We start from the raw sequence: 26,868 nt of genomic DNA, 5'->3' as shown, positions 1-26,868 counted from the left end.
AAACATTAGAGTAAATTATTAGGGTTAACTATGAGATTAATAATCTTATCTACTGAGTCACATTCATTGTATTTGAGGAGTTTTCTCCCCCCTTTCCCCTGCAGATAACGAGGTTATCTTGGCAAAGGGAAGGGGGGAAAAAAGGAAATGTGAATTATGGCAATTCCAGATTTCTTATTTTTCCAGACATCTTGCAAATGACACAAGGCAGATGGAAGTATTTTATGAATTTATGACCCTCCTTTTGGGAAACTGGTGCAGCTATCAGCCTATCTTCCGCTGAATTATGTGTGAATTTGGAGGGAATGTCTATTACTTTTCAGGATAAAGAAATCTATCCTGCGGAAAAACATCTTTAACGGGCAACAGATAACAATCTGCAACTGAATTTACTAATGCCCTCATCATCCTAAAAGTGGCAACTGCATTCATTTATACCATATTTATTTCACCTTCCTCGAGATACCACATCACTAAACTAGGTCGGAAGGAATATAAAAAGTAAGAACAAAACCGCTTAGGGATATAACTTCGACAATAAAAAAAAAAAACAAAACATGGTTGCTCTGTAGTCTAGTTGGGATAACTTTCCCTGTGAATTATGTTAAGTACTAGTAATAGCAATTCCCCTTTAGAACGGTCTCCTGATTTGTGATGAGATTAGCAAAAGGGATGTGACAGCCAGCGGGAGAGAAATGTCCCCCAAGATACTTTCTATTTCCTACTATATAATTAACCTCAATAGCCATTACTGCACCAATGCCAAAATGAAAATAATCTTCAGATGTTACAGAAACTAATTCATTAAATTATAATAGCTTTTATGCAACTTTCTCCCAACTAGATGATAATCTCCTCGAGGGTCCAGACGTATGTGATTTTAGCAAGGGCCTGTCTGATATGCGGTGGACACTGACGAATAACAACAAATAAATGAAAGTTTAATATCAATTATCATTTTCCTATGCATTCCTCCCAAGCAGAGGGAACAATTTATGTAAAGCCCCATGGTAAGGAACAGATATTATATTCTTGAACCCTGAAGACTGTGTTAGATAAGGTCCCATAATACCTTGCACCTGCCTCTATATAAAAATACCAATAATTCGTTGAAAGGAAGTTGCCTAGTTTTCACTCTCTCTTCATTATTTGAGCACCAGTTCCATAAGTGCAAACATTGTGCCTGTCAGGAATAGATTTTCAGTGGCTGGTAAAAAGCCTGAGCCCTAGGAGGTGGTCACTCAGTTTTGATGAATTAAACAATAATAAGAAATATAACACATACTGACATCTACAAGTGACATAAATATGACAACTACAGCTCATGAAAGACAAACCCAGCTTTTTCAACTGACTTTAAATGTCTGAGGCCACTTCTGAATTGGAGCAATAATTAGGCAAATTGATTGATGTACTTAACATCCAGAGCCAAACCCCTAAAGGCCAAGTCTTTATACCTACACAATTACTTGAGAAAAGGAATCTTTGATAAGAAAAAGAAATCTTTACTTCACAAACTAAAGTGAAAATATAGTTTTCTAGGACTTATGTTAAAATAGGAAAAAATAAAGAAGAATAATGATTAGTCATTAATCATTATTAATGAAGATGAGATAACTTTCATCAGTTAGATTGTACTTTCCTTCTTGCAGTGGAATGTTTCTTTGATCTATGAATGTTGACTTTAAAAGATATCAGACTCACAGAAAAAAAAAAAAAGAACTACTTTCACTTTTTTATATCTCCTTTTATCTTTAAATAGGATTTATTTATTATTTGGGAAATTCCTGGGACTTTTATATCATTATTCCTATTGTAATTTCTTGTAATTTAATTTTTTTTGTAGAGACTCATTGTGAAAAAGAATCAACAGAACCACTTCCTATGTCAAGTTTGATTTGTTCTTACCTGTTTGTAAACATTTCTGCCTTCATATATCACACAAGAGTCTGACGAACTTGTACATTCACATGACTTAAAATTTTGTTGAAAATTATTTCCCCAGTCAGCAGCTCCATTGACCAAACCACAGCATTTAAACTGTTTAATGAAAAGTAGGTATAAGAAACAATCACCAAAGAAAATTTTTAAAAATTGCCGATACATTGAATCTTATTTTTCTGAAACTATTATTAAGATGTTTCCTATACCAAAATGTCATGTAAATCACCTCACCAATTTCTCTGGGCATAGAAGCAAAAATGAAGGAATCTTCCATTTTGGTCTTAATATTAATGAAGGAAAAATAGGGTTGCAGATGCACATGTCTGAGAAAGTTGGAGAAAAGATGAAAAACTCACCTATAGCTTTAAATGACGAAGGAGAGGGGCAGAATCAGGTCCGTGTATCCCAGATTTGGGGAAAGAAGCTTCCAAAGAGTTCATGAGAAAATCAAGTTCTCTTTAAATAACTTGTGCTCAAAAGAGATGAGAGGTTTTAAAAGATGAGTTCTATCTTATGATCTTTGATCATTTTTGGAGGGGAGGAGGGAAAGAATGAGAAGCCTCTCAAAGGCTAAAAGAAGATGCATGGTGGGCCTCCCGGAAAGCTGAATTTTACATGGACCTCTGCAAAATGGGGGAGGGAGGCAAATGAAGGATGAAACTCTTAAAATAATGTCAAGGAAGGCCCAGAATATACTGAAACATGGGGAAACACTTAGGGAATCTGTGGTCGTGTTTTGGGAAGAGAAACAAGGAACAATAAACCCAATGACTCAGGGTCCATGGCCCATCGTATGATTAAACGAAAGAGAGATGTAACCGTACCTCATCTTGTTCTATTTTATCTATTAGAAAGACAACTCTTCATGAAGAAAAGGTAGAAAAAATTGCTGGGGAAAACAGAACCAAGACTACATGATTTTCTAGGCTCAGATGCATTATCAATGCTAGGATATTTAGAAATCTTTCACTTCTGGCTGGGTGACCACACTACCCACATTACTTAACCCCTCCATGCCACAGTTTCTTCATTTGTAAAATGCAGATAACAGTAGTTGCTCACAGTATATATAAGTCGTGGCTTTGTTGTAAAGAAAAAAATAGGAATATTCCTGTGAAGACAGGAAGTGCTTAGTCCAGTACCTGGCTTATAGAAAGTACTCAGTATGTGGAAGCTATTGTTGTTGTTATTTTGTGGTGGGTGTTGCCATTTCCATTATGTTCTGTTCAACACTGATATGAATCATTTAGGTAAATATATGGAAAGTACTTTTCAACTCTGTAGTTGATATAGAGCTGGCAGTGATGATTAACATTTTGGGGAATGGACTCAAGTTCCAAAGTTAGTTGAGAAAATAGACTCAAACCAACAAGTTCAGTTGAAGCAGATATAAAGTCTTGCCCTTTGGCTCAAAGCCTTAAATGCACAAATATATGACTCAGCAGACATTCATATGACGAAGAGTGAAAGATTTCAGTTGGTCCCAAGGTCAGTCAATATGAGCAAAGAAAACAATCTTGAAATAACTTCCTCTCCTGTTTTCATGGTAGACATGATTAATTGCTCATGCTTTCTGATTCAATAATCTTGAATAATATTAATTGATATAGACAGTCAGATTTTTTTTTAAAGTCCCATTATATGTACTCACAGATCAGTCCACATTTGGAGCACAATATACCTCAGGACTCCTTAGGGAGGCCTAGAAGCAGAAGACATGGTAGGAGGTAGAAAGGCTAAACTTGGTATGATATCTGGTCACCAGATCAGATGTATGAGAAGTGAAGGAAGAAGTTAGCCAGGATTTGCTGGAAGTGTTATCACAGCTGGATGAACAAGACACAGTGCAGTGAACAATACAACAACCTCTAGACAAGGAGTCATCACCAAGAATCCAAGAGAAGCACTTTCCATTAGTATGTTAGCAGAGAAGTCATGGGGGTATTTCTCCAAAATCCAAAGAGAAAAACCACTTTGTATCTACGACTTCTGTTCATGTGTGGTAGGGCCCCGAGTCATCCAGCAAGAGTTTGGTGTAGGATTCTTTTTCCAAAAAAAGTGTTACTAAAAAGGAAAATCCTTGGTGGAGAGAGGAAGAGGGAGGGAGGGAGGAAGGAAGGAACTCAAAATGGACATTAAAAAAGAACTGTAGTTCTATGAACATAGGAAGCTTCAGGCATGGGATTAGTGTACAAGAATGGAAGTAATACAGAACTGTGCTACAATAAACAGAACATTTAGAACCCCATGGTTGTTACTGGGACCTTGGATATCAGGGACAATGTGCAGCAAGTGCAATTCAGGACCCAATCCCGAGATCTGGTGTTTACCTAGAGCACCTTTTGTCTTAAGTCAACCACCAGGGAGAATCAAGGATGCTCGGTCCCACTCAGGGGAAGAATTGAGTTGCTTAAATTCTTCCTGTTTTCAACCTGGGTTGATCTGGGCTCCAGAGTAGGATGCTGGAGGGGAGAGGATCAAGAAATGCAGCTATTGGGATGCTGGGAAAAGCACACCACAGAGGAAGTGAAACAGAGACTGACTCCTATCAGGTTTCAGCTCCTGGAAATGATGCTTTAAACAGAATTTTTACAAGCTGGAGTCTATTCAAACAGGAACTGGGGAATGCTCTGGAAAAAAAAAGTCATCTGATAAATAGTTCAAGAAACTAAGGATGTTTCAACTTAAAAAGCAAAGCTTTTAGAAGTCATATGATAGCCATTGTCAAAGTACAAGCTGCAATGTGCAGAAGCATCAGTAGATTTTCTTTTTCCTCTGAAACTCCAGAAGGAAGAACTAGGACTAAATGATGTAAATCCTAGGGAGGCAGGTTTTGTTTCAAATTAAGAAAGAACATACTAATCATCAGACTTAGATAGAAATGGGGTAGGATGGGCAAAAACTGATGAACTTAAATTCTTCAATGCTTAGAGAGTGAATAAAGATAAATAAAAAAAAATACTTCAATCAATGAGAAGTCAAGTTAAATGCCCTACAAAGTCCAGCTGTCCTCTGAGATTCTGAGAATTTCCTTAACACGTGAACCGAATGCTACATGTGGTTAATACAGTGGGAATTCTGAAAAAATGGGTGATTCGGAGTTTCACAGAATAAGTAACATTTTCGTCGAGCCTTGAAGCACATGTAGTATTTGGGAAGAAAGAGAAAAGTATTAGTATTTTCCAAGATAGGGAATGATGCCAAGATAGGAAGGCAGAATTGTTTAAGGGATCCTGAGTAGACAAACCTGACTGGACGAGAGTGGAGGGGAGGGGCTTCTTTTTTGTTTTGTTTTTTGTTTTTGCTTGTTTTATGTTTACGGAGTAGTATTTACGAATATTAAAATATTCGGTAAGAGCCAGAGAGTATAATCCCTTCAATGCCTGTCCAAGTTTTGACTTTACCCTAAAGACAGAGAAGCAGCTTCAATAAGTAAATAAGGGAGAGGCTGGTATACCAATTAAAAAAAAAAAAACTAGTCAGACAACTGGGTTCAAATTCCAAGCTCATTACTCATTAGCCATCAGACCTCTCCAACACCTAACCCCCTTATCTATAAAAGAGGGATAATAAAGATATAATGCTCCATCTCAAAGAGTTGTCATAAAAATTAAATGGCCTTCTGAATGTAAGGCCTAGTACATACTAAGTAGCAATAAATGATACATGTAATTATTTTTATGACAGAGGGGACAGACATGGAGACAGAGGGAGAGAGACTTTCCAAGTGCCCCAAACACACTATCCTGGTTAATGGTAAGAAGTATGAAACAACTATTGATTTTGTCCCATTGAGGCTTAATTGGTCATAAACATATCTTCTTAATCTCTGTCCTCCTAAACTGGGTCAGAACTTCATAAGAAGCTGGAAACAAAGTCAGAAATATTCTTGGATTTTTCTTATGCATAGTGACAGAATAATCAGTCAAAATCTGCAAAGCGGAGACATATTTTTACTTTAAGGAATTCTCCTGATAAAAATTAAGTAAACGCAAAACCGACGCCCCACTCCCCAAATGACCTATAAATGCTAATTACCTTTTCTTGAAATATAGCCAGCGCTTCCTGGAATGCTTGTGCCTCCTCCTCTGTTCCATGTAAAAGCTTTACATTTTCATAGAGAGTCTCATTCAGAATGCGCTCGGACTGAAAATTGAAAAGCATTGTTAAATTATTCATGCTGGAAGGTGGTATGTATTTTGATATTTCAGACTTTTCCAGAATTATCAAATACCACGTATATATACATACGTCAGATTTGAAGGTAGCTCCTAAGACACCTGCTGCCACCTGCAGGAGCAGGATCAGAAGCAAGCCTACGAAGAACTGAAAAAAAAGAAAACAATGGAAGACATATTATCCCCAGGGCCTTCAGTCACATCTTGGGACATTTGGGCTTGGCACTTTGTTCTGCAATCAGGATCACATTAGAGTTGGAAGAATAACCACGTTCCTCATTTATTCTACCCTTTGCCTCAAAAGACAATTTTGGGCCATTAGCCGTCAAAAGCCTTTGTTTCAAACACCGACTAAGCGAAGCGGTTAAAACAAAAATTTACTGAGAGGATTGTAGACGTCGGTGTGATGTTTAATGGAAGGAAGTTTGAACGTTTACACACATACAATTATTGGAATATCCTCTTACTCTTTTTTCTTCATCAAATGCAAACCTGCACACACTTTAGGACAAACTTCAGAAGTGAGTTCAAAACAAGTTTTCTACTGTTAGCAGAACCACCTGGGATCTCATTATAAATGTACACTTCTGAAACCTGCCTCAGATCTACCGAATTCTAACTTGAAAGAATGCAGCCCACAAATTAGTTTTTCTCTCTTTAAAACAAGCTCCTCAAGTAATTAAGTCTCCCAAATTGCGAATGAGGCCTTATTGATCAAAAGGCAACCACTAGCGATACTATTAAAATCCTGCTGAGTTCCCTGTCTCCACCTTCCCTCATAATACACAAACTGTTACACAGTATCTTTCAGGGACCGACACAGTACTTATTCTATGAGAGAAACAAGCTTAAGTGATCTCTGTAAACACTAATGTTAGCTTTTATCTAATAAATATGTCAGGATCTTTTTCTAATATTTTTTCTTACATCCATTTATTATTTTCTACTGTACATGGTAAAAGTAAATGTCTGTGGATTATCCCAACCCAATCCATCCTCCCTGAAACTTTCTAAGCAACAGATCTGATTACCTCACTCTCTTACAATTTTGTCAGCATGGAATAGGATTTTGCGCCCTACACACTCAGACCCATCTCCCATCATGTACTAAAAACAGCCTCTGTCACACTCTAGCCACACCCAAGACCTTGTCATTCCCTAAACATGCCAGCACCAAGCTGACAAACTCTCTCTCTGGAAAGCCCATCATCCCCTCACCCACACAAACACCACTCTCACTTCTGCTTCTAGCCTGAAAGTTCTCTCCTCTATCCTTGCCCTCCTCTTCTTGGGCCATACACACTATAGCTAATAGTTGGCTTGTCTGTCTTCCCTAATGGGTTCTAATTGTCTTAATGTCTATGTATATTTTAGCCCAGTATCTGGCACACAGCATGTACTCAGTAAGAAGGGAGGGAGGGAAGGAGTGGGGAGAGGGAGAGAGGAAGGAAGGACTATAATTTCTTAGGGCATCTTCTAATCTAAGCTAAAAAATATTAGCCTCTATAATCAACCCCCCTAAACAAAAGTTAGAGTTTCCTCAGTCTTGGCAAGTCTTTTTGACAGACAATGGAAATGGAAGACCATCTTCAGAAGTCTGAAGGTTGTTGCGATCTGTCTGGAGAACTCACCAAAAGAAGCAAGCAGCGGCTTTCTCTCACAGCACCACAGCATCCCAGGAAACCCAGAATCATGACGATAGACCCCACAGCTATCAAGATGTTCACAGAAATATAGGGGCTAGTAACAGAATCCCCAGAGCTGAGAATCTGAAAATAAAAAAGAGATGAATGACAGAAAAATCCCTTTCTTCCATGTTGGTTGTTCGACAAATATCCATTGGGTACTTAGTATGGACCAGGCCCTATTCTGGCACCTTGAGATACTTCAGTGATTTCCAGAAGCAAAAAAATCCCTGCTTTCAAGGAGCTTCCACTCTTTTGAGGTATTACTTACCTTATAACATTTTCCAATTTATACTTTTCTAAGATGATATATTGGATGCCGTATCGAAGAAATGTCATAGACTTTTAAAATGGCGATTATTTTTAAAAGCTTAGAGGGATAGGTACTTTCACCCATGATGCGATCTTTGGTTTTCATATTTTGTATTTTATACCTAAGAGTCACATAGTAAACCATGAATATTTTATGGCAATCTAATTATTTAAATTCAAAAGGCAAGTTCCTCAAACTACTAAGAGACCCAACAGTATGAATGAGTCTTAAAAAAAATTAGGGTGAGCCAAGTAAGCCATATTCAAAAGAGTGATTGCTGTATGATGCCATTTATATGACATACAAGAATAAGTAACTCAGAAATCAGACCAGTGCTTGACTGAATAAAACAGGAGGGAAAGATGGAACCAACTGCAAAGGGATATAGTGAACATGTATGGGTCAATAAAAATGCTTTGCATGTTGATTGTAATAGTGATCACGCCAAAACAAACAAAGGTATTTAAACCAAGAAAATAAAGCTAGTTGCTGACAGTCCATGTAATTCTGTCTCCTTGTTCTTTATGGTATGGTCTTTAGAGTCGTCAGAAACTCTTTATTTTGCCTGTTAAGCAATGGTATATTGAGGAACACATCTTAGGGCTCCTTATATGGGCTTGGGCTACCCTCCCTGCATAATTCAGTTTTTCGCTCCAGTAATACACATACTCTTCTTCATCAGCTTTCTGATACCTAGCCTCGATCCACCACTTGTCCTCCAGATAAATCACAAGCGAAAAGTGAAGTCTTGTGCCTATTCTGTACGTGGGTGCTACTGGGATCTCATCCATTTGTATGATCTCTATCTACCGGGCTACTTCCAGGGAGAATCCTAGCTGTTACACTAACTCAGAGACTCTGCCTTCTAGAAACTGCTGCACAGCATGTGGGCCAGCATGTGGACTCCCTTAATAGGAAATGTATTAAAAAAAAAACAAACCTGCTAATAATAATGTGTATGGTTTTTAAAGACTTTAAAAACCAGCTTATAGCCTAGAGGAAAGCTTCATTCAATGTTAATAGGAAGGAATGCACTGAAAACTGTAAAAGGATTAAAACAAAGATTTATACTCTAGTCAGAGTCCTTATATATAACTAAGGTTCTAACCCCAGACTAGTCAACTAACCTTGTGGGGCCCCGGTTTCCCATTTATAAAGGAAACTGGGTCAGCCTCTGTGATCGCTGAGGCCTCCTTTGTCTCTAAGAGTCTATGGTTACAGATAATGTTTCAACATACATATTTAGAAAGCTTGGTTATGTCCTAAAGACTTTTTGTTTGTTTTTCAGGTTTTTTGTTTATTTAATTGTTGTTTGCTTGTTCATACTGGAGCTAAGAAATTGGTTTTGCTAATAAACACATAAGGCACCTGGGTCAGAGTAGATAATGACCCAAAAAAGCAGCATTAGGAAATACCCTCTACCCACCTACCATCGAACATCGCTCCCCTAGAACATTGTGGCCAGTGCAAGTAAACCTGAAGGCGTCTGAGAGGGATAACTCACTGTCTTGAGTTGTCAGAATTCGGCTTATAGGCCAGACAGAAATAACAGGTCAAATACCTACAGGTGAGACCGTAGAGGGCAGCCAGCATTGTAATGAAGCCGTTCTAGAAGACTAGTGTGGGCAGCGTAACCCCTTGCCAGAGACTGCCCAGAAAGCAATGTGTTGGATGCCTGGGGGATTGCTGTTCCAAGACCAGCCCAACAAGTGGCTCTTCTTTTTCAGGCAAGAAAGGGAAATCTGAGCTCAGGTGTTCACTCCAGGAAAGGGAGAGCAGAGTTTCAAAGACTGTCTTGGATGAACAGTTTCTGTGTGTGTGAAGACAAAGGGAGAATAATTTCTAATGGCTGAACCTTGAAGAAGACTCAGGGTGTTCTTTGAATTCTAAGAGATCTCCTGAGACGGAATGGCTGCCCACAGGCTTTGCCTCAGGGTGCTGAGTTTCCCTGAGGGAAAACAAAGTGTCCTTAGGAGAGATACTTTGAACACAAAGAGATATGCTAAAATTTGTGCACAAAGACCTCCCAGACATTCTTCCTTTTTGCCTTCATGCTCCAGCTTTTCCTTGTAAAACTGGTGCCTCTGTTTTTCCCCTACTAAAATTAGTTCTTTGCAGTCTTGATTCTTAGTCAGAGACTTCAGATAAAAATAAATCAAGGGCATCTGGGTGGCTCAGTGGGTTAAGCCACTGCTTTCAGCTCAGGTCATGGTCTCATGGTCCCTGGGATGGAGCCCCACATCGGGCTCTCTGCTCAGCTGGGAGCCTGCTTCCTCCTCTCTCTCTCTGCCTGCCTCTCTGCCTTTTTGTGATCTCTTTCTCTCTGTCAAATGAATGAATAAAATCTTAAAAAAAAAAAAAAAGAGAGAGAGAGAGAGAGATAAACCAAGCCAATTTCACAGGAGTCAAGCTGGTTCCTGGTGTCATAGAGATACGGACTTTCCACCTGGGGTTCGAGGCTGACAGAGCACAAGAGTCAAAACGTAACAGAAGATGCTGCCTCGCTCTATGAATTCATTCTGTGTCCCCAGATGTGGAGTCCCACCCTCTCAAGGACAACAGTTTTCCTTTAATACGTTCAATGTGTGGAATTTCTTAACAGACTAAACACCAAAGTTGTTTACCAGAAGCACTTGGGGGAAAGAAAATGTTCCCATATCAACCAGAAATAAAGTGAAATAAAAGACAGGCTGCACACACATCTTAGAAAGGCAAAAGCGCCCTCTGAATAGGCAGCTGTCTAATCTCTGGGCTTAATTACGCGTCCGAAAGTCAGACGTCAGCTTCTAGACAACAGAGTTTCCACGTATCTTCAAATACCCTTCTCGAGTGCAAACCCAGGGCCCAAGGCCACCTGGAAGTCCCTGTTAACATTTATCAGTATAAAACCATAAATGAAATCCAGATGGACTAGGATGTTACCGATGAGTTGCCACACCTGTCCCTCACCCAGTTTCCTCACCGTGGGAAGGCACCGAATGAAGAAGCTAAATGCCACTGGGATTCCTTGGGTTCTCTAAGGGTAGAAAGCAGATTTGAAAAAGAGAAGAGGAGATAGAGAAGGAGAGAAGGGAGGAAGGGGGGAGGAGAGAAGGAAAGAAGGCAGGCAGGCCAGCAGGAAGGGAGGAAGAGGCAGAAAAGCCACCCAGTTGAGAAAAGGAATCAGAACAGATGTTAATTTGCTTTTAGTCTCTCTTACAGCAAGACTGTCCCCAAAGGCATTTAGCTTCATCGCAGCATAATAAGAGTACATTACTTTAATTGCTAGCTTAGTGTATCTTCATAATTATCAAATAAGGATCGAAATTTCTCTTACAGGCAGAAACTTTATTTGGGCAAATAAATACCTTGAAAAGGCTCTAGCAGTAGAAGACGGGATCCTGAATGGTGGCAAGAGCCCAGACCACAAAGAATAAGGGAACTGCTGTGCATGCGGTTAAGGATAATTTGGGGGGTGGAGGGACCCTCAGAAGAAGGGGGGGAGAAGAATGGAAGCAGGGGAGCCAGGAAATGATGCCAGCTATTCTGTTGGGTAAAACCAAGGGAAGAGCCCCCCGTGTCTCCCTCCTCCTCTCTCCCTCATGCACTCTTTTGCATTCACAAAGGGTTATGTAGCACGGAACGGAAAACGTCCATGTGCAATCCAAAGACTGAAGCCAGAATTAACCCTATGAACTAAATTTCATCCTGACCTGTGAAAATCTTGGTAAGCACTTTGCCACGGGGCGTGGAATCGTGCCTGGTGAAGGAGAGGGGCTTGCGCTAATCTTATCTAGATAGCAAGAGGTTGGACAGCCCCCCCCCCCCCCCCCCCCGCCCCTGCCCACAGCTCAGTTACCCTAGCGGGACCGGTCTCTTAGTGTTCTAAGGAGTCACCCTCGATGCCAGTTGGCACAGGTAATTAATTACTAACCACCTTTGCACTTTGTTGCCTTTAGATTCAAATTCTTCTTCTCCAAAAGAACTTCTCATCTTCTTTACTTTGGACTAAACTCTTACCTTGGGATCAGCCAAATGGCGGTCAGTACCTTGTACTACAGACACTGTTGTTGGTGTGGAAGAATGGCAGTCTGTCTCCTCCAGCTACACCTCAGGCCCACCTTCCGCCAATAACAAAGAAGCCTGATTTCCATTCTAGCCCCTTCCGATCTCCACGTTCACGGCAATCTTCCTGTCTTTGAAATAACACCCCTCTATTCTCCAGAAGGATTGATCCATGCCTGGCACAGTGCCAGGCACATAGTGAGTAATTAAATTTGATTAATTAAATTGAATTAAATTATAAGATCACATACCAGCACAAAGGACTACATCAAGCAGTTAAGGAAATGGCTATAGAAATATTTATATGATTGTTGTCATTATTTTCATCATTGGAAGAGAAATAACCTGTTTTGGGAGCGGAGAAGTTTGTATCTATTTATTTACCTCTTGACCATCTTTGTTGACTCGTATCCAAATTGCTGCTCCCAGGATCAAGATGCCACATAGCTGCAGAAATTTAAAAAAGGTGTTAGAGGACAACAGAAACAAACTGCAACTCTGATTGAACACACCCCAAGATCATAATGGCTTATCACTAATCATACATTACCACCTAAAAGATGTAAATCCGGCATATTCACGTGCAGGTAATTGCTAAAACGTTCCACTAAAAATTGGTAAATTTGTTAGGAATAATTCATCAGTCTGCAGATGAGAAGTCACCACCACTACAGGGGAGGGGAACAATGGTTTTTCATATTTCAACACTAACTGTGTTTTTGCTAGATTATAATAGCTGAAAGATAGGTCACAACAGTTTAAAGACAAAATATCCTTACTAGGCCCCTGGGTTTGTCTCAGAAGCTGTCTTGGACCCAAAGGGAAGAAAACAACTAATCATCAAACATTCCTTCAAGATTCTAGAAGCAAGAAATTGGGATAGGCAGGGAACAGTAGCACATCTGACAAAATCTTCAGATAAGCAACAAGGGTTTACACTTTTTGTACCCAAATAAACTCTTTTAAAAAATAAGCTCTTTTAGGTTGTAAAACTTACCCAGAGAGGAGGAACAATGAGCAACAGTACTTAAACTCTTAAATGCATTTAATGACTTTCCCAGATTATTTCATTTGGACCAAAGCCAACGCATAAAATGTGAAACACATTTTACTTTTGTGTAAGGAAAACCCTTGTCTTTCAGGGTTTGATTTTGTTTTGTTTCATTTCAGATATATATATATATGTTATAGCCTCAAAAAAAAAAATCAAAGCTCTATCATTAAAGAGAGTTGTTGAGAACAAGTTCGGTAACTCAGCAAACATAGCAGCGCTCGCAAGATTTTCTAGACTGTTCTGGTCGTGGGGTGCTCTGACAGAGAAATTCCTGAGTCTTCTGAAGCTTGCTGACCTTGTCCTACCATTGCTGTTGTGCATGGTTGAGCCGTATGCCAGCAAACCCAAAACAACCGGTTCACTTTTAATGGCTTCTCATTAAGTCTACCCTGAATGTAGAGTCAAAGGCTTTGTTAAGGAATAGGGAGTACCATTAGCAGCTGAAAAATTGGAGAATATCCGTGTTGTGTTGTCTAAAAGATCTCAAGAAAGTCATCTAGGTTCAAACCCTTCCTTTCAGATCAAGGAACTAGAACCCCAAGAAATAACAGTTCCGTCATGGAAATCCAGCCCCACTCCTAACCCAATCCGCCCCTCCACGTGCTTTAACTCTTACCAAATAACGAAGGCAATGGAAAACCAAAGCTCCTTCTCAAATCGCCAAATAACCTGCACAATTTAATTATCTTACAGTCACACACTGGCATACACCATAAAATTCAAACCACTGAAAAGACAGCTTTAGAGCCTGACAACCCTCAGTTCCCCCCCCTTCCACTAAATCCTAATTTCACTTGCAGATGGAGATAAATGCTCATTTTAGTAGTTCTGTGTTCATAAATAAGCCTGTAAGGATTTATGTTGAATGATAATGAGACCCCCTGAGATTTTCAGTAATTTACAGCAGTTAGATTTTTGTTTGTTGTTTAATTTGTTCACTGATATTTTCTTTCTTTTTCTTCTCAAGTAGATTTACATTGATTGTCTTAATAGTTGCTCTGGCTTTTAGCTTTAACTGAACATAGCATTAATTATCCAACTAGGTATTATGATTATTATCCTTATCTGAAATTAATTTATGAGACTATCAGTGAGAAAACCATAGGAACTCCTAGAGACTAAGACTTTGGTTTTTCAAACCCTTAACTTTTGTTTGTCTATGTGTGGCTCTAGTTTACTTTTTAAATCCTTTTAGATACCAACTCAATGAGAAATCAATGAAATCAACCATATTTTCCCTTCAAATGATAACTGTTAGTCTTCTCAACCACAAAGTGTTATCTGCAACACTAACTTTAAAAGAAGGAGTATGAAACCACAAGATAGGGGCGCCTGGGTGGCTCGGTAGTTAAGCATCTGCCTTCCGCTCAGGTCATGATCCCAGGGCCCTGGTATTGAGCCCCGCATCCGGTTCCAGGCCCAACAGGAAGCCTGCTTCTCCCTCTCCCACTCCCCCTGCTTGTGTTTCCTCTCTCGCTGTGTCTCTGTCAAATAAATAAAATCTTAAAACAAAACAAAACAAACACCATGAGACACCCTTACACACCTACTGAAATGGCCAAAACCTGAAACACTGACAATCCCAAATGCTGACAGGGATGTGGAGCAACAGAACTCTCAACCAATGCTGACAGAAATGCAATATGGTACAGTCACCCTCAAAGACAGTTTGGCAGTTATAAAACCCAACATACTCTTATCCTATCATCCAGCAATCATGCTCCTTGGTATCTCTCTAAATTTATGTCCACACAAAACCTGCACAAAGATATTTATAGCAGCTTTATTCACAATAGCTAACACTTGGAAGCAGCCAAGATATTCGCCAGTAGGTGATAAATGGATAAATAAAGTGGTACATCTAGACAAGGGAATGTTATTCAGCACTGAAAAAAAAAAAAAAAAAGAGCTATCACTCCATGCAAAAACATGGAAGAAACTTAAATGCATATTATTAAGTAGAAGAAGCTAATCTGAAAAGGCTACATACTGTAGGATTCCGACTATATGACACTCCGGAAGAGGCAAAACTATGGATTAGTTTTAGATCTTAAAAGTTCGGGGGTTGCCAAAGTGGATACAGAATGAATAGATAGAGCACAGATGATTTTTAAGGCAGTGATAATACTCTATAATTATGGACACATGTCAATGTCATTATACATGTGTCCAAACCCATAGAATGTACAAAACCAAGAGTGAGACCTAATGAAAACTATGGTCTTTGGGTGATTATGGTATGTCAATAGCGGTTCATCAATTGTAACACATGTACTGCTTTGGTGAGTGATATTGAAAACAAGGTAGGCTATGCATGTGTGGGGGTAAGGTATACGGGAAATGTCTGTCCCGTCTTTTCCATAGAATTGTACACCTAAAACTGCTCTTTTAAAAATTCAGTTTATTTTTAAATTATTTTAAATAATTAAAACTTAATTTTTAAAAAAGAAAAATAAAGAGGGGCACCTGGGTGGCTCTGTCGGTGAAGCATCTGACTCTTATTTTTATTTATTTTTTTTTTTATTTTTTTTTCAGCGGAAGCATCTGACTCTTGATTTCAGTTCAGGTCATGATCTCAAGGTCATGAGATCAAACCCCACATCAGGTTCCACACTGAGTATGGAGCATGCTTAAGATTCTTTCTCTTTCCCCCTCTGCTCCTCCCCACCCCACTCGCATGCTCTCTCTTAGAAAGAGAGAGAGAGAGAAGGAAAGAGAAAAAAAAAGAAAGAGAGAAAAAGAAAGAATATCCAATTATTTCAGAAGTCAAGAATATTTTGCTCAATATCAATTTCTACAATTAGCTAAATTTTCTTAGAAATTTTGAAGTTGGATACATTGTCATTTCCATCACTATCTCTCTATCTTTTCTTCTAGCTTAATCTTAAAAACAAAAGAAACACATGTTGAGAATATGTCAGTCTCACCTTATTGAAAAAACTTACATATACTGACTTTAAAAGTAAATTTATTTTCTGTCAAGAATAATAATTCTAGAGTCATGGTTGATATTAACCAATTTTATCCCAATCGTTACAAGACTAGCTATCATAATGGTTCTCTGAGCCCTTTTCCAGTTTGGCTTTGGGTCTTTGTCCCCCAGCCTTCTTATACTGTCTAAATAATCAAGAGTATAAATTAAGATATAAGTACCTAGCTCTGTTGCACTTTCTGTTGAGCAGGTTGTAAAAGGAAATGTAAATGGACATGCAGAATTGGCCAGGCCTACTGCCCCCAAACTCCAAAGGTTTCTCCTTGAAGGTAGTCATTGTGGTTACCACTCAGATCCTATAAGACATCTTTCTTTGTATGGAATTAGGATGCAGTTGGTCTGAGCCAACATTCTAAGAAATTAGATAATAATTTCGATGTTTGCTTAGGAGCATGCTATGGACCGAGCTATATCCCTCCTAAATTTACATGTTAAAGCCCTACCCTGCAGTCTGACTGTAGTTTGAGATAGGGCTTTTAGGAGGTAATTAAGGTTAAATGAGGTCATCAGGGTGGCATGCTAATCTAAGATGACTGGTGACCTTATAACAGAGGAAGAGATCTCTTTGTCTCCTTCTCTCTCTCTATGCACCAGCAAAAACCGTGTGAGGACAGGTCAAGAAGGCAGCCACCCGCAAGCCAGAAAGAGAGCTCTCACCAGGAACCAAACTGACTGGTGCCTTCATCTTGGACTTCCAGCTTCCAGAACTATGAGAAAATAAATTTCTGTCATTTAATCCATCCAGCCCATGGTACTCTGGTATGGCAGCCCAAGCAGACTAAAACAGGGCACAAGCTGAAAACTACAAAGTGCCAGGAAGAAAAAGGGAGGCACCATCGAGAGCAAAGATAAATGGTACAGAACCAGCTGCTTTGTCCTCTTCTTGGATACAGTGTCCGCCAATCATCCCTACTCCTTTCTACTCAATTCTACCTTTTGATTTATCACAGGGTATTTAAGGGGCATTAAAAATGGAAGAAAGTGCACAGCACTCTGTTAGGGGAGAGTGTGGATCAGGAGTTCTCTCATTATTGGCCCCAAATGGACACATTTTAGGTAAGCTTAAGGGAAAGCTTCCTATGCTGCTCCTGAAAGGCTTTAAAAGAATAAGAAAATGTCCAATTGGATAACCTGGATGACTCCAAGATCTATTTTTATGAGAATCCAAAAACACCTCCGGCCATGAATGCAGGAGGCAAGGATTCCAAGAGCCCTGATATTTTAGGACAGAACTGTTTTGTTGATTTTCAAGTTTCTTTTTTTAATAAACATTTATTTAAAAGTCTAGTTCCATGGCATTGTGGTTAAGATGATGCAGAGGGCACCATTGTTGCCTGTGAGAATTTTTTTTTTATATGAGATTATCTTTCTTCTCCCATTTATTGTATCCTCTTCTTTCAGGAATATAAATTGTTCTGGTTTTCCATTCTCTTGTCTACCTTCTTCCACCTCATTTATCTTTTTCTGATTTTCCTCTGGGAGGGTTTCTCAATTTGGGATTCTATCTCACCGTTTCCATTTAATAGTTCTGGAGTGGATTTTAACTCTGTCATTGGGTTTCTGGTTTACATGAGGTACTTCTTTAGTTTTAGTTTTTTCACCCCATTCTATGCTTTTCCAGTTGACCTTTTCTGCTCTCATGGCCTCCATCGTCTGTTTCATAGGGAGTTGTTTTCTGCCATTGCTCTGTGGATGCCAATTCCCAGGTCCTTTCTCCATGATGCTGGAGTGTTTCTTTCAGGGATGTGTGCTTGTCCTCTAAGGTTTCAGAGTTTCCTGTCACTTGTTCAGCAGTCTTTATTAGGACCTAGGCTGGATTTTCCCTTATTCATCTTTGAATAAGATGAGACCCATTCTGATGTATTATTCAGTGAGAGTAGGCTTTGCCCTTTGCCTTACTCTAGTGACGCGACTGACAGTAATTCTCAGACCTCCTGTTGGAGGAGAACTTGCTGGGCCTTCTCTTTCTAGACATGGACTAATGAAGCTCTGACTTACTGACCGTGCCTCCTCTCACTCACACACTATTGGCTTTTCTGATGCTCTATACGAGTGGAGTTACTTAAAAACTTCAATTCTCAGCAGGCTCTGCCCTCATGGTTTTTCAGACCCCAGTGACTGATTATTTATTGTATCAAGGACTGGCAAGCACATAGCAAAGTGTCTCTAGAGTTGCCTTCACGTGTCTCTTCTGAACCCAGTAAATAAGCCAAACGCCCAGTACAACTGCTGAAAATTCTGATTTTAAGGAGCTCTAACTTTAGGAGAAAGAAATCAAATTTAGGAGAATGAAATCAACATTTCTTTCTGACATAAATAGGGTCTGGGTGAACACGCTTCAGGTTATCTTTGCTGCACTAAAGCATAAAATCACTAAAATGTACATAACTTCAAAAATAGGTAAAGAGAGCCGGATGTTCAGCATTTTATGAGCATGGTTATGAGTTAATGTTTCTGAATCATAAAACAGTTGCAAATTCAGGGGCCACCTGGGTGGCTCAGTCGGTTCGGCATCTGTCTTTGGCTTAGATCATGGTTTCAGGGTACTGGGATCAAATCCCGAAATGGGCTCCTGGCTCAGCAGAAAGCCTGCTTCTCCCTCTCCCTTTGCCCCTCCCCCTACCCATACTCTCTTGCTCTTTCAAATTTAAAAAAAAAAATGATGCAAATTCAGGAATGTTTTTATCACTTTGCATCAAAAGCACAACCTGCAGAACTGTACATACATTTGCAAGGACACCAAGAACAAACAGTCCACAGCCCACAGGTCTCTATATTAAGAAGTTATCATTCATGGTAATAAACATATATAAAATGTTTCTGATCATCCAACCTTGACAAATGTGCCCACTTAATCACCTAGAGGACAAGATTTGATTTTGAATTCTCTGACTCCTCGGAGTCTGCTATCAGCTGAGGGTGACCTGGGGAGAAGTGCCCTGCCCTTGGCCCTCACTCCAGGCTCTGTCCTTGAACTCCAAGGGACAAAGCAGGAATGGCTGTGGATGCATCAGCCTGTAAGCCAGCCCTGTTCCAACCTGCTCCTATTCCAGAAAACACTGCCCACACCATGAAGAAGGGTCTAGACACTTCCAAGGGACCCTAGAAACAGGTTTGGAGTCATTTGGGCAGGGAAAATGGGGGTCTCAGGTCCCCAGCTTGGAGGCCAGGCTCAGGGTGGCTCAACAACTCCTTGCCCCATGAGGCCAGAGGAGGGCCAGAGTAGGGATAAAATCATATTTCAGTTTTTAAAGCCAATTATGTATAAAATATTACCATGCCAGACACTAATACTTTTAAATTAAAAAGCAATATGATGGGGGGGTATTGGGGGAAATTGCATTAATTGCACTATTATTGCATGTGAGTCCCTGGTTATAGGCTCTCAGAAAGTATCTTATTTAATCTTCACAATTAACTTTCCTGGACAAAATTATCATCTTCATTGTACAAACACAGAGACTGGGGCACAGAAAAGTCAAGGAACGCGTTCCCGTCCACAGAACAATATGGAGCAAAGTCAGGATTTGAATCTCAAGTCTATCTGCTTGCAAAATCTGCTTTCCTTCTTTCCATTACCCTCATCTATGCTAGAAGAATTTTCTGCCTCCATCATATTTCTTGCCATCTTATTTCTGCCTCTGTTTCAGAATCCAGCACTGGAACTGATTTCTTACTATGCAGCATAGTTGCATATTTTTGTCTCATAAAAATGTCCATACAATGTTGGTGGAAATGTCTGCTTCTTAAACATTTCTTAAACATCGGTGGAAGTGTTTGCTTCTTAAACATTTCTTTAACATTCTTCTGAGTTTTTTTCTATGCCTTAACTCATTTAACCTTCCCAACAACTCTAGCTCCAGTTTTAAAGATGAAGAATTCTAAAGCACAGAGAGATCAACACATTTCCCCAAGGTCACACAGCTAGTGATGAAGGAGTGGAGGTTCAGTCTGTCCTCTCAACCCCTGGGCTTGGCTGCCTCTTGTCAGGGTTATAGTTCCACATGACTGCATAGTGGCAGGAAACCACTGCATTTACCAAGTTCACACATTCCAGCCATAGTCAGGCCTTTAACCTGGGAGATTTCATCAACTGACAGAATGAAATATCATTGGTCCTGATTTTTTTTCAGCTTCCTCTATCTCAGTTATCTCTGTCTTGGCTCTTTTCCTTGCTGTCGGCCCAGCCAGCCAGGAGACCCAGGCACCACAAAAAATACAAGGAGGAACATCAAAATTCTGGTTCGTGGACTCCCTCCAAGTTCTGACCTCCTTCTGCTCGCTTCTGATGGCTTCAGGTCCCAGCACCCTGCATTTGTTGATACATTTGGCTCTTACAACTTGGCTCCTCCTTCTCGCCTTACCTTAGTTGGAATTGGTCATGTGACCTCACTCCACTTTCCTTCATGCAGGGCTGGCCTCTCCATAGCTCCCTTTTCACATCTCCTGGAGGTTCCACTGCATCCCTGGGTGAAGGCTTTGTGTCCTGTGCTTACCCAGAACAACTACCATACCCCAGCATCTACACTACTCCCCAGTCTGACCTATTTGAGAGGACCATAAGGAAATTTGCACGGCTCATCTGTTCTGACACAAGACTTGGAGAAATAGATTTTGTACCTGGAATTTATCCATTCTCTACAACATCTCCACTTCCCCATGACTTGCATCCAACACTAGCATCAGTGATTAAGAATGATTTCCACTTTTACCTGTTTTTCTTCAATTGCTAATTCTGACAACTGAAAATTGCCCCATATTTATGTGACCTATCTCAAGTTCTCTCCCAAAAGAAACCGGTATGTTTAGCTTACATGACCATATGCATATCTCAGAGATATTTCAACATCTGGCCCTATTTTGCGAAGGCTTAGTTTTGCAAGCTACACCAGAAAGAATGCATTTGAACACATAAGGCCATGGATATCTATGAGAAAACCACATCAGTGGGACCGTTAAACTTGTTGTTTAAGTAAACATTAGGAATGTGACAAATTGCTAATTTCCTGTGAAGGATCATAAAATTCCAATGGAGAATGCTGGGTTGGGGCTAGAAGGGGGAGTAGAAATAGCAGTGGTTCCCTAACCTCAGGGACTCCTGCTATCTAAATTTTGAATGAAAATGTTGATGTCACCTGTTGGCTGAGAAGTTATCACTGGCCTTTACCTCCATTCCTCTTACTCAAAGACTCCATTTCGAGATGTGTCATATAGAGATTGTAGGTCACACCGATACGCGGATGGAAAGAACAAGGCCTTTTACCCGAGAGAAGTTACAAATATCTAACTGAAATCTAATGCATTGGAAAGACTTTGTCTTCATTACCAGAAAAACAAGAGATAATGGGGACCATAAAATAATCAGAGAATCCAGGGAAAGCAGTGACAATACCTGGGTACAACACAGTAGAGATCTCTAATCTTAAATATATAATCCTGAACCTATAACATGCCCCTTGCCTAATCACTCTTTGTCATTTCAGCTTAAAATCCAGATTTCAAATTCCTGAGTAGCTTTTTAATGGAACACCGATCTCCAATGTATTCACGGTCTTCGTGAATGCACTTTATAATGCTGTTTTTATACAATATAGATATATCTTAATGATTTCATAATTTGAAGACTTTTACTAGTTTAGTTACTTTAGAAGATCTTATTAAAATAAGAGGCATGTATTTATTGACATATTCATATTTTGGCTTGTTTAAATGACCCATATACATTTTGTGCCTTAGAAAGACAAGGTTTGTAGTTTTTTCAAAATAAATCTCAGGAATTCTTGAAGAAAAAGCTGATTCCAGGTCTAGGGCAAGAACTAGGGAAATAAGCCTGGAACATCTTGTCATACCCATGGGAAAGAAGTTATGCTATTAAGATCATGTCAAAAGGACTGAGGAGCCAACTTGAAGACGCTCCCCAATAACCAAAGATAAAAGAGTTACAGAAATGCTTGCTAATTATTGTTGCATGATACAAGGAAATTAACTCATCATTTCAAAATTGGTTAATAAAGAGTAAGAAGCATTTATGCTGCCTTTTTTCTTTTTTTAATAAAAACCGGGTACTACTGGTAACCAGTCAATAAATGCTGCGTTTCTCTATATTGAAAGTATACATGAGGTGATGGATACAGAAAATCACCAATTTGGACTCTTAATGGACTGTTTCTTAGGTTCTTGAGCATCAAGTGGCAACTAGCATCACAAAAAGTGACCCAGTCAGACAATATGTCTGTATGGCCAATGAAAGAACTCAATATCACTTTGAAAATAGTTGTGCTCCCCTGCCCCCTGCCCCCCAAATAACCACCTGAATCCCTTCAAGGTGACAAATTCAATCACTAGATTAGAGATAATACAGAGGACAGGGGGACATGATAAACTAGACCACGGGTATGCAAATAGCAATCTCCAGACTGTGGGAAATGTGGAAAGACCGACAACACACATCAATACATTAAATTTCAAGGGCAGGGGGGAAGAGATAAAGATGGAAGGAGAACCTAAAAGTGAAATTGACATACAGGATATATCAGCCAATGGCAAGGTGTGAACCTTACTTAGATTCTGAAACATCCCTAGATGGATATTCGATAATTAAGAAATTCTTGTTGAGTTTTTAGTGTGATAATGACATTGTGGTTACATTTTTTTTTTTTAAGAATTACTTCTCTTTTAGAGATATATACCAAAATGTTTACAGATGAAATGATGTGTCTGGGATTTGCTTCAAATTCATACAGGGTGAAGAAAGTGAATGAGAGCGCACATACAGAATTGCCTTGATGCCCTCACTGTTGGGGCTCGATGATGGGGTTGATCACCCTTTTCTATTCCATGCATGTTCAAAATTCTTCGTAACAAAAAGCTACAAACAAAACCAATTAAAGCACATAGGCATCCCTTTGCTTATATTCTCTCAAGGTTTAACCAGTTTTAAATATTTTAAGGGAAGAAATTTATCAGGACTAACTTTAAAAAACTGGCATATATTCATGATCTATACTTAATATTTGTAAAAATCAGTCTGTTTTTCTAGGGAAAAGAGGAAGTAAAGGGACAGATCATCTTTATTTTATTTTATTTGTTTACGTTCTCATTTACTTCACCAATATTTCATCTGTACTCATTAGGGTTGCTGACATTGAATGGAAAGTCATTCTGTACAGGACTGTATTCCTGTAGTTGTTTAATTAGGTACATCATTGTTATAACAGAACAGAAGTTTCCCAACATAGGGGCACCTGGGTGGCTCAGTGGGTTAAAGCCTCTGCTTTCAGCTCAGGTCATTGTCCCAGGGTCCTGGGATCGAGCCCCACATCGGGTTCTCTGCTCAGCGGGGAGCCTGCTTCCCCCTCTCTCTGCCTGCCTCTCTGCCTACTTATGATCTCTGTCTGTCAAATAAATAAAATCTTTTTTTTTTTTTAAAGAAGTTTCCCAACATATAGATACCAGCTGTCTGTTTACTAAAGGTAACCAGGTAAAAAACAAAACCAGAACTCTCTCCTGCCTATACTACATTAGTCATTTTTTTTTTTTAAGATTTTATTTACTTATTTGTCAGAGAGAGAGAGGACAAGCAGAAGGAGCAGCAGGCAGAGGGTTCATCAGGTTCCCTGCTGAACAAGGAAGGAGTCCTATGCTGAACCTGATCCCATACTCTGGGATAATGACCCAAGCCCAATGCAGACACTTAACCAACTAAGCCACCCAGGCGTCCCACGCAGAAGTCATTTTTAAAAATCTAGTATGCAAAATAAAATTTTCATTTAAGGACATTGGGCTATTTCTACTGATTCACTTCTGAACAATCTTTAATTGTACCTACATTACTAAAAATGATGTCGATTGTCCAACATCCCAGCCTTTTACCTTTTGCCTTCCATATCTTATTTTTTCCATTTTCTAAGATTTAATGTGACTTATCAATTTAGTTGCTGTCTTATGTCAACAGGCTTTCAAAAAACCCCATAAGACCTGTTAAAATACCAACCCTGTTGATTAAGAGGCAGGGTGATGACGCATGGAAATACTAACTTTTTTTTTAAACCTAGTTTAACTAATTAATTTTTCCATGATTAAATAATTGTATTATTTCCCTCTCAAGTTTTTTATGACCCACTGTTTCTCCTTTGGGTCTCTGAAAATGATCCCTTCCTCACATCCCTAATCAGACACTCCACCATTCACCTGTTTCAGACCCAGATGTAAAGATTAGGATTCAGGGGCTGGGCGCCGGTGGAATCAGACCAAGTTTTTCCCACAAGATCCTTAAACCAGGGAGGCCTGCATGATACACAACTCAGAATAGTTGTCCTTTAATTAAGGGATATTTTTTTCCTCTGTGATTGTTTTGCAACAATATCAAAACATTTATGAAATGTTTATCCTCACAGATCCTGAGGTCCACTTTCCTGAGTCATTGGCTCATTTTCAATTACTGAAATAACCAAAGAAAGAACAAACAAAACCAAACAAGTAAATGGAAAATACATTTTCCTCCTCCTCTTATTTCTCTAGTGCAGAGTCTGTTCTCATTTATGATATTTGTATCAAGGTCCCCCTTTCTTGTCTAAAATTGATAATTAGAAAAAAAAAAAAAAACAAACAAACAACACTTACCCAGAACAAGAAGTTGAAGATAAACATAGAATATTTTATACAGCCACTCACACCTGCCATGTCGGAAAACGATCAGGAATCCAGATGCCGTGAATGTAACTGTTCCTTGTAGGACTGTCCAGCGATATGCTCTGGAGTAATTTGCCTGCAGAGAAGCCTGTGCCCACGGCTTCAGAGTAGAAATAGAAAGCAGAGGAGGAGTGGAGGGGAATAATCCAGTTATTAAAGTGGATAAAAAATTAACCCACACATTTAAATATCACAAGGGCTATCACTAGGCGAGTATGTTCTTTTGCTTGTCATGGCTCCTGGGGCACCCGGCCAGGATATTTATGATCCTTTCTCAAAAAACTGCCTCCTCTAAAGTAAACAGATATCAAGTTAAGGAGTGGCGCTGGATCCGAGTGAGAGTGGCACAGCGATACGAGGTTGTTGGATTTTAGAAACCACAACTTGACTTCCTGCCCTCCGTTTCTACTATAGGAAAGCAAGACTGTTTTGCTCTGACATAAAGAGACATTGTGTCTCAACTCGTTTTTGCATTGCATTTTCTCCACAATGCAAGATTTCTCCTGGGGGCAATAGAATGCATTCAGAAATGTGAAAATCTGAAGGCTTACCCCCAGTCTCCCTTTCATCCTGAACCCCAGAGTACTGGGAACAACCATGATATGCACCTGCCTTCCAAAGCTTCTAAACTCATTTCAAAACAAGTCCTCGGAGCTGCTATGAAGGCAGCACAGATACAGGAAATGGGGAGGGAGAGACTGCCCTGCCTATGACAAGATCATTCAGCTTTTACGTTTATTTCTTTATAGAGTAAAGAGAGGGGAAATGCTCAAGAGTCACTTTCTGACTGCCTCATTGTGTTCATTTTATAATGTGTAGCCATTTTGATAGTTCAGTTTATTGTTAAGGCGAAGTACTTCCCTTCCCCTGGTAAGTTATATCCAGCAACAGCTCCTCTCCAGGAACTCAGTTTCTGGATTCCTGGTCCTCTTAGACAAAGAAATTCAAAATGAGAAGGTGGTCACAGTTCAGTGACCATAGATTGTACAATTTGTTTCTAGTGCTAATAGAAGGCAGCTGTGTCAGGTAAAAGGCAAAATTCTCTGACCTAATCAGGGAGGTGTGGACTGCTTTTGTATAAACAATTTGGGTCATGCTAGTTTCCACATCCTGCCTCTAAAAGGGAGTTCTTGTCTCCCTAAAGAAAAGAACCCTATACTTCAAAATGTTTTGGGGGGGAATAATTCTTTAAAATCTATACTAATTCTTTAAAATCTTTAAAATCTATAAATTTATAATCTATAACTATAAAATAAGTTCTATACAATAAGCTAGTGTGGACCTGTAAGAAACTGGGTCAGTTAAAAGAATCTTTTTCTACTTTTCACTGACGTATAAAGGTGCTCTTGAAATAATCCCACTCCCTGGGTATAAACACAATGTATTTTTATTGTATTGGCATCAATAATATTTAGTGTGAAGGCCAAGTTCAGGATTAGTTCAAAAAATAATGGCTTAATATTTAAATAATCATGAAAATTGTTGGAGTCCTATGCTGTTTCCTCTAGAAAATGGAAATAATTTCACAAACTTCTACTGGGATATTAATGTGAATAGGATTAACAGAAGCTGAAAGAAACTGATTTTGATTGAGTGAAAAACCAAATGGATTTGAAGTCCTAGAAATGGTTATCAGCTAGAGGTTAAAAAACAAAACAAAACAAACAACAAAAAACAGCCTATAGATAAAAATGCTGTTTTGTGGACAAGAATGTATTGAGTACTTACCAAATTTCAGTTTAGAATACATTTTTTAAAAGAATGTAGTCTTTAATTAAATCACTAATGAACTCTGAAACACAAAAATCAGTGGATGCATTTTATAGAAAAATTCCTTTTTGTAGAAGATTCTGACGTCCAATTCGAAATCTAAATGAAACAGTTTATTCCTCTGAATTCCTATCCCAGTAAATTTTGTAATCACACAACATTTACCGAAGTTAACACTGTGGAGTCTCTTCGTATTC

At 39.3% G+C, this 26,868-nt stretch overlaps 1 protein-coding gene across 1 annotated transcript in view; it reads right to left on the bottom strand.

The window, feature by feature from the left end:
* TSPAN8 (tetraspanin 8) overlaps positions 1-25,093 on the bottom strand; it is a 30,336-nt gene extending 5,243 nt beyond the window's left edge. Inside the window, exons 1-6 of the mRNA XM_046012789.1 lie at positions 24,833-25,093; positions 12,549-12,611; positions 7,754-7,891; positions 6,196-6,270; positions 5,983-6,090; positions 1,909-2,040 (exon numbers count right to left, since the gene is read on the bottom strand). Of these exons, the coding sequence (XP_045868745.1) occupies positions 1,909-2,040; positions 5,983-6,090; positions 6,196-6,270; positions 7,754-7,891; positions 12,549-12,611; positions 24,833-24,892 (576 nt within the window). The 5' untranslated portion in view covers positions 24,893-25,093. The remainder of the gene's footprint in view (positions 1-1,908; positions 2,041-5,982; positions 6,091-6,195; positions 6,271-7,753; positions 7,892-12,548; positions 12,612-24,832) is intronic.
* Between the last annotated feature and the right edge of the window lie 1,775 nt (positions 25,094-26,868).

The sequence above is a fragment of the Meles meles genome, chromosome 7 (genome assembly GCF_922984935.1).
Source record: "Meles meles chromosome 7, mMelMel3.1 paternal haplotype, whole genome shotgun sequence".
NCBI lineage: Eukaryota > Metazoa > Chordata > Mammalia > Carnivora > Mustelidae > Meles > Meles meles.
The sequence above is the reverse complement of the archived record's forward strand: the minus strand, read 5'-3'. Positions and strand labels throughout refer to the sequence as shown.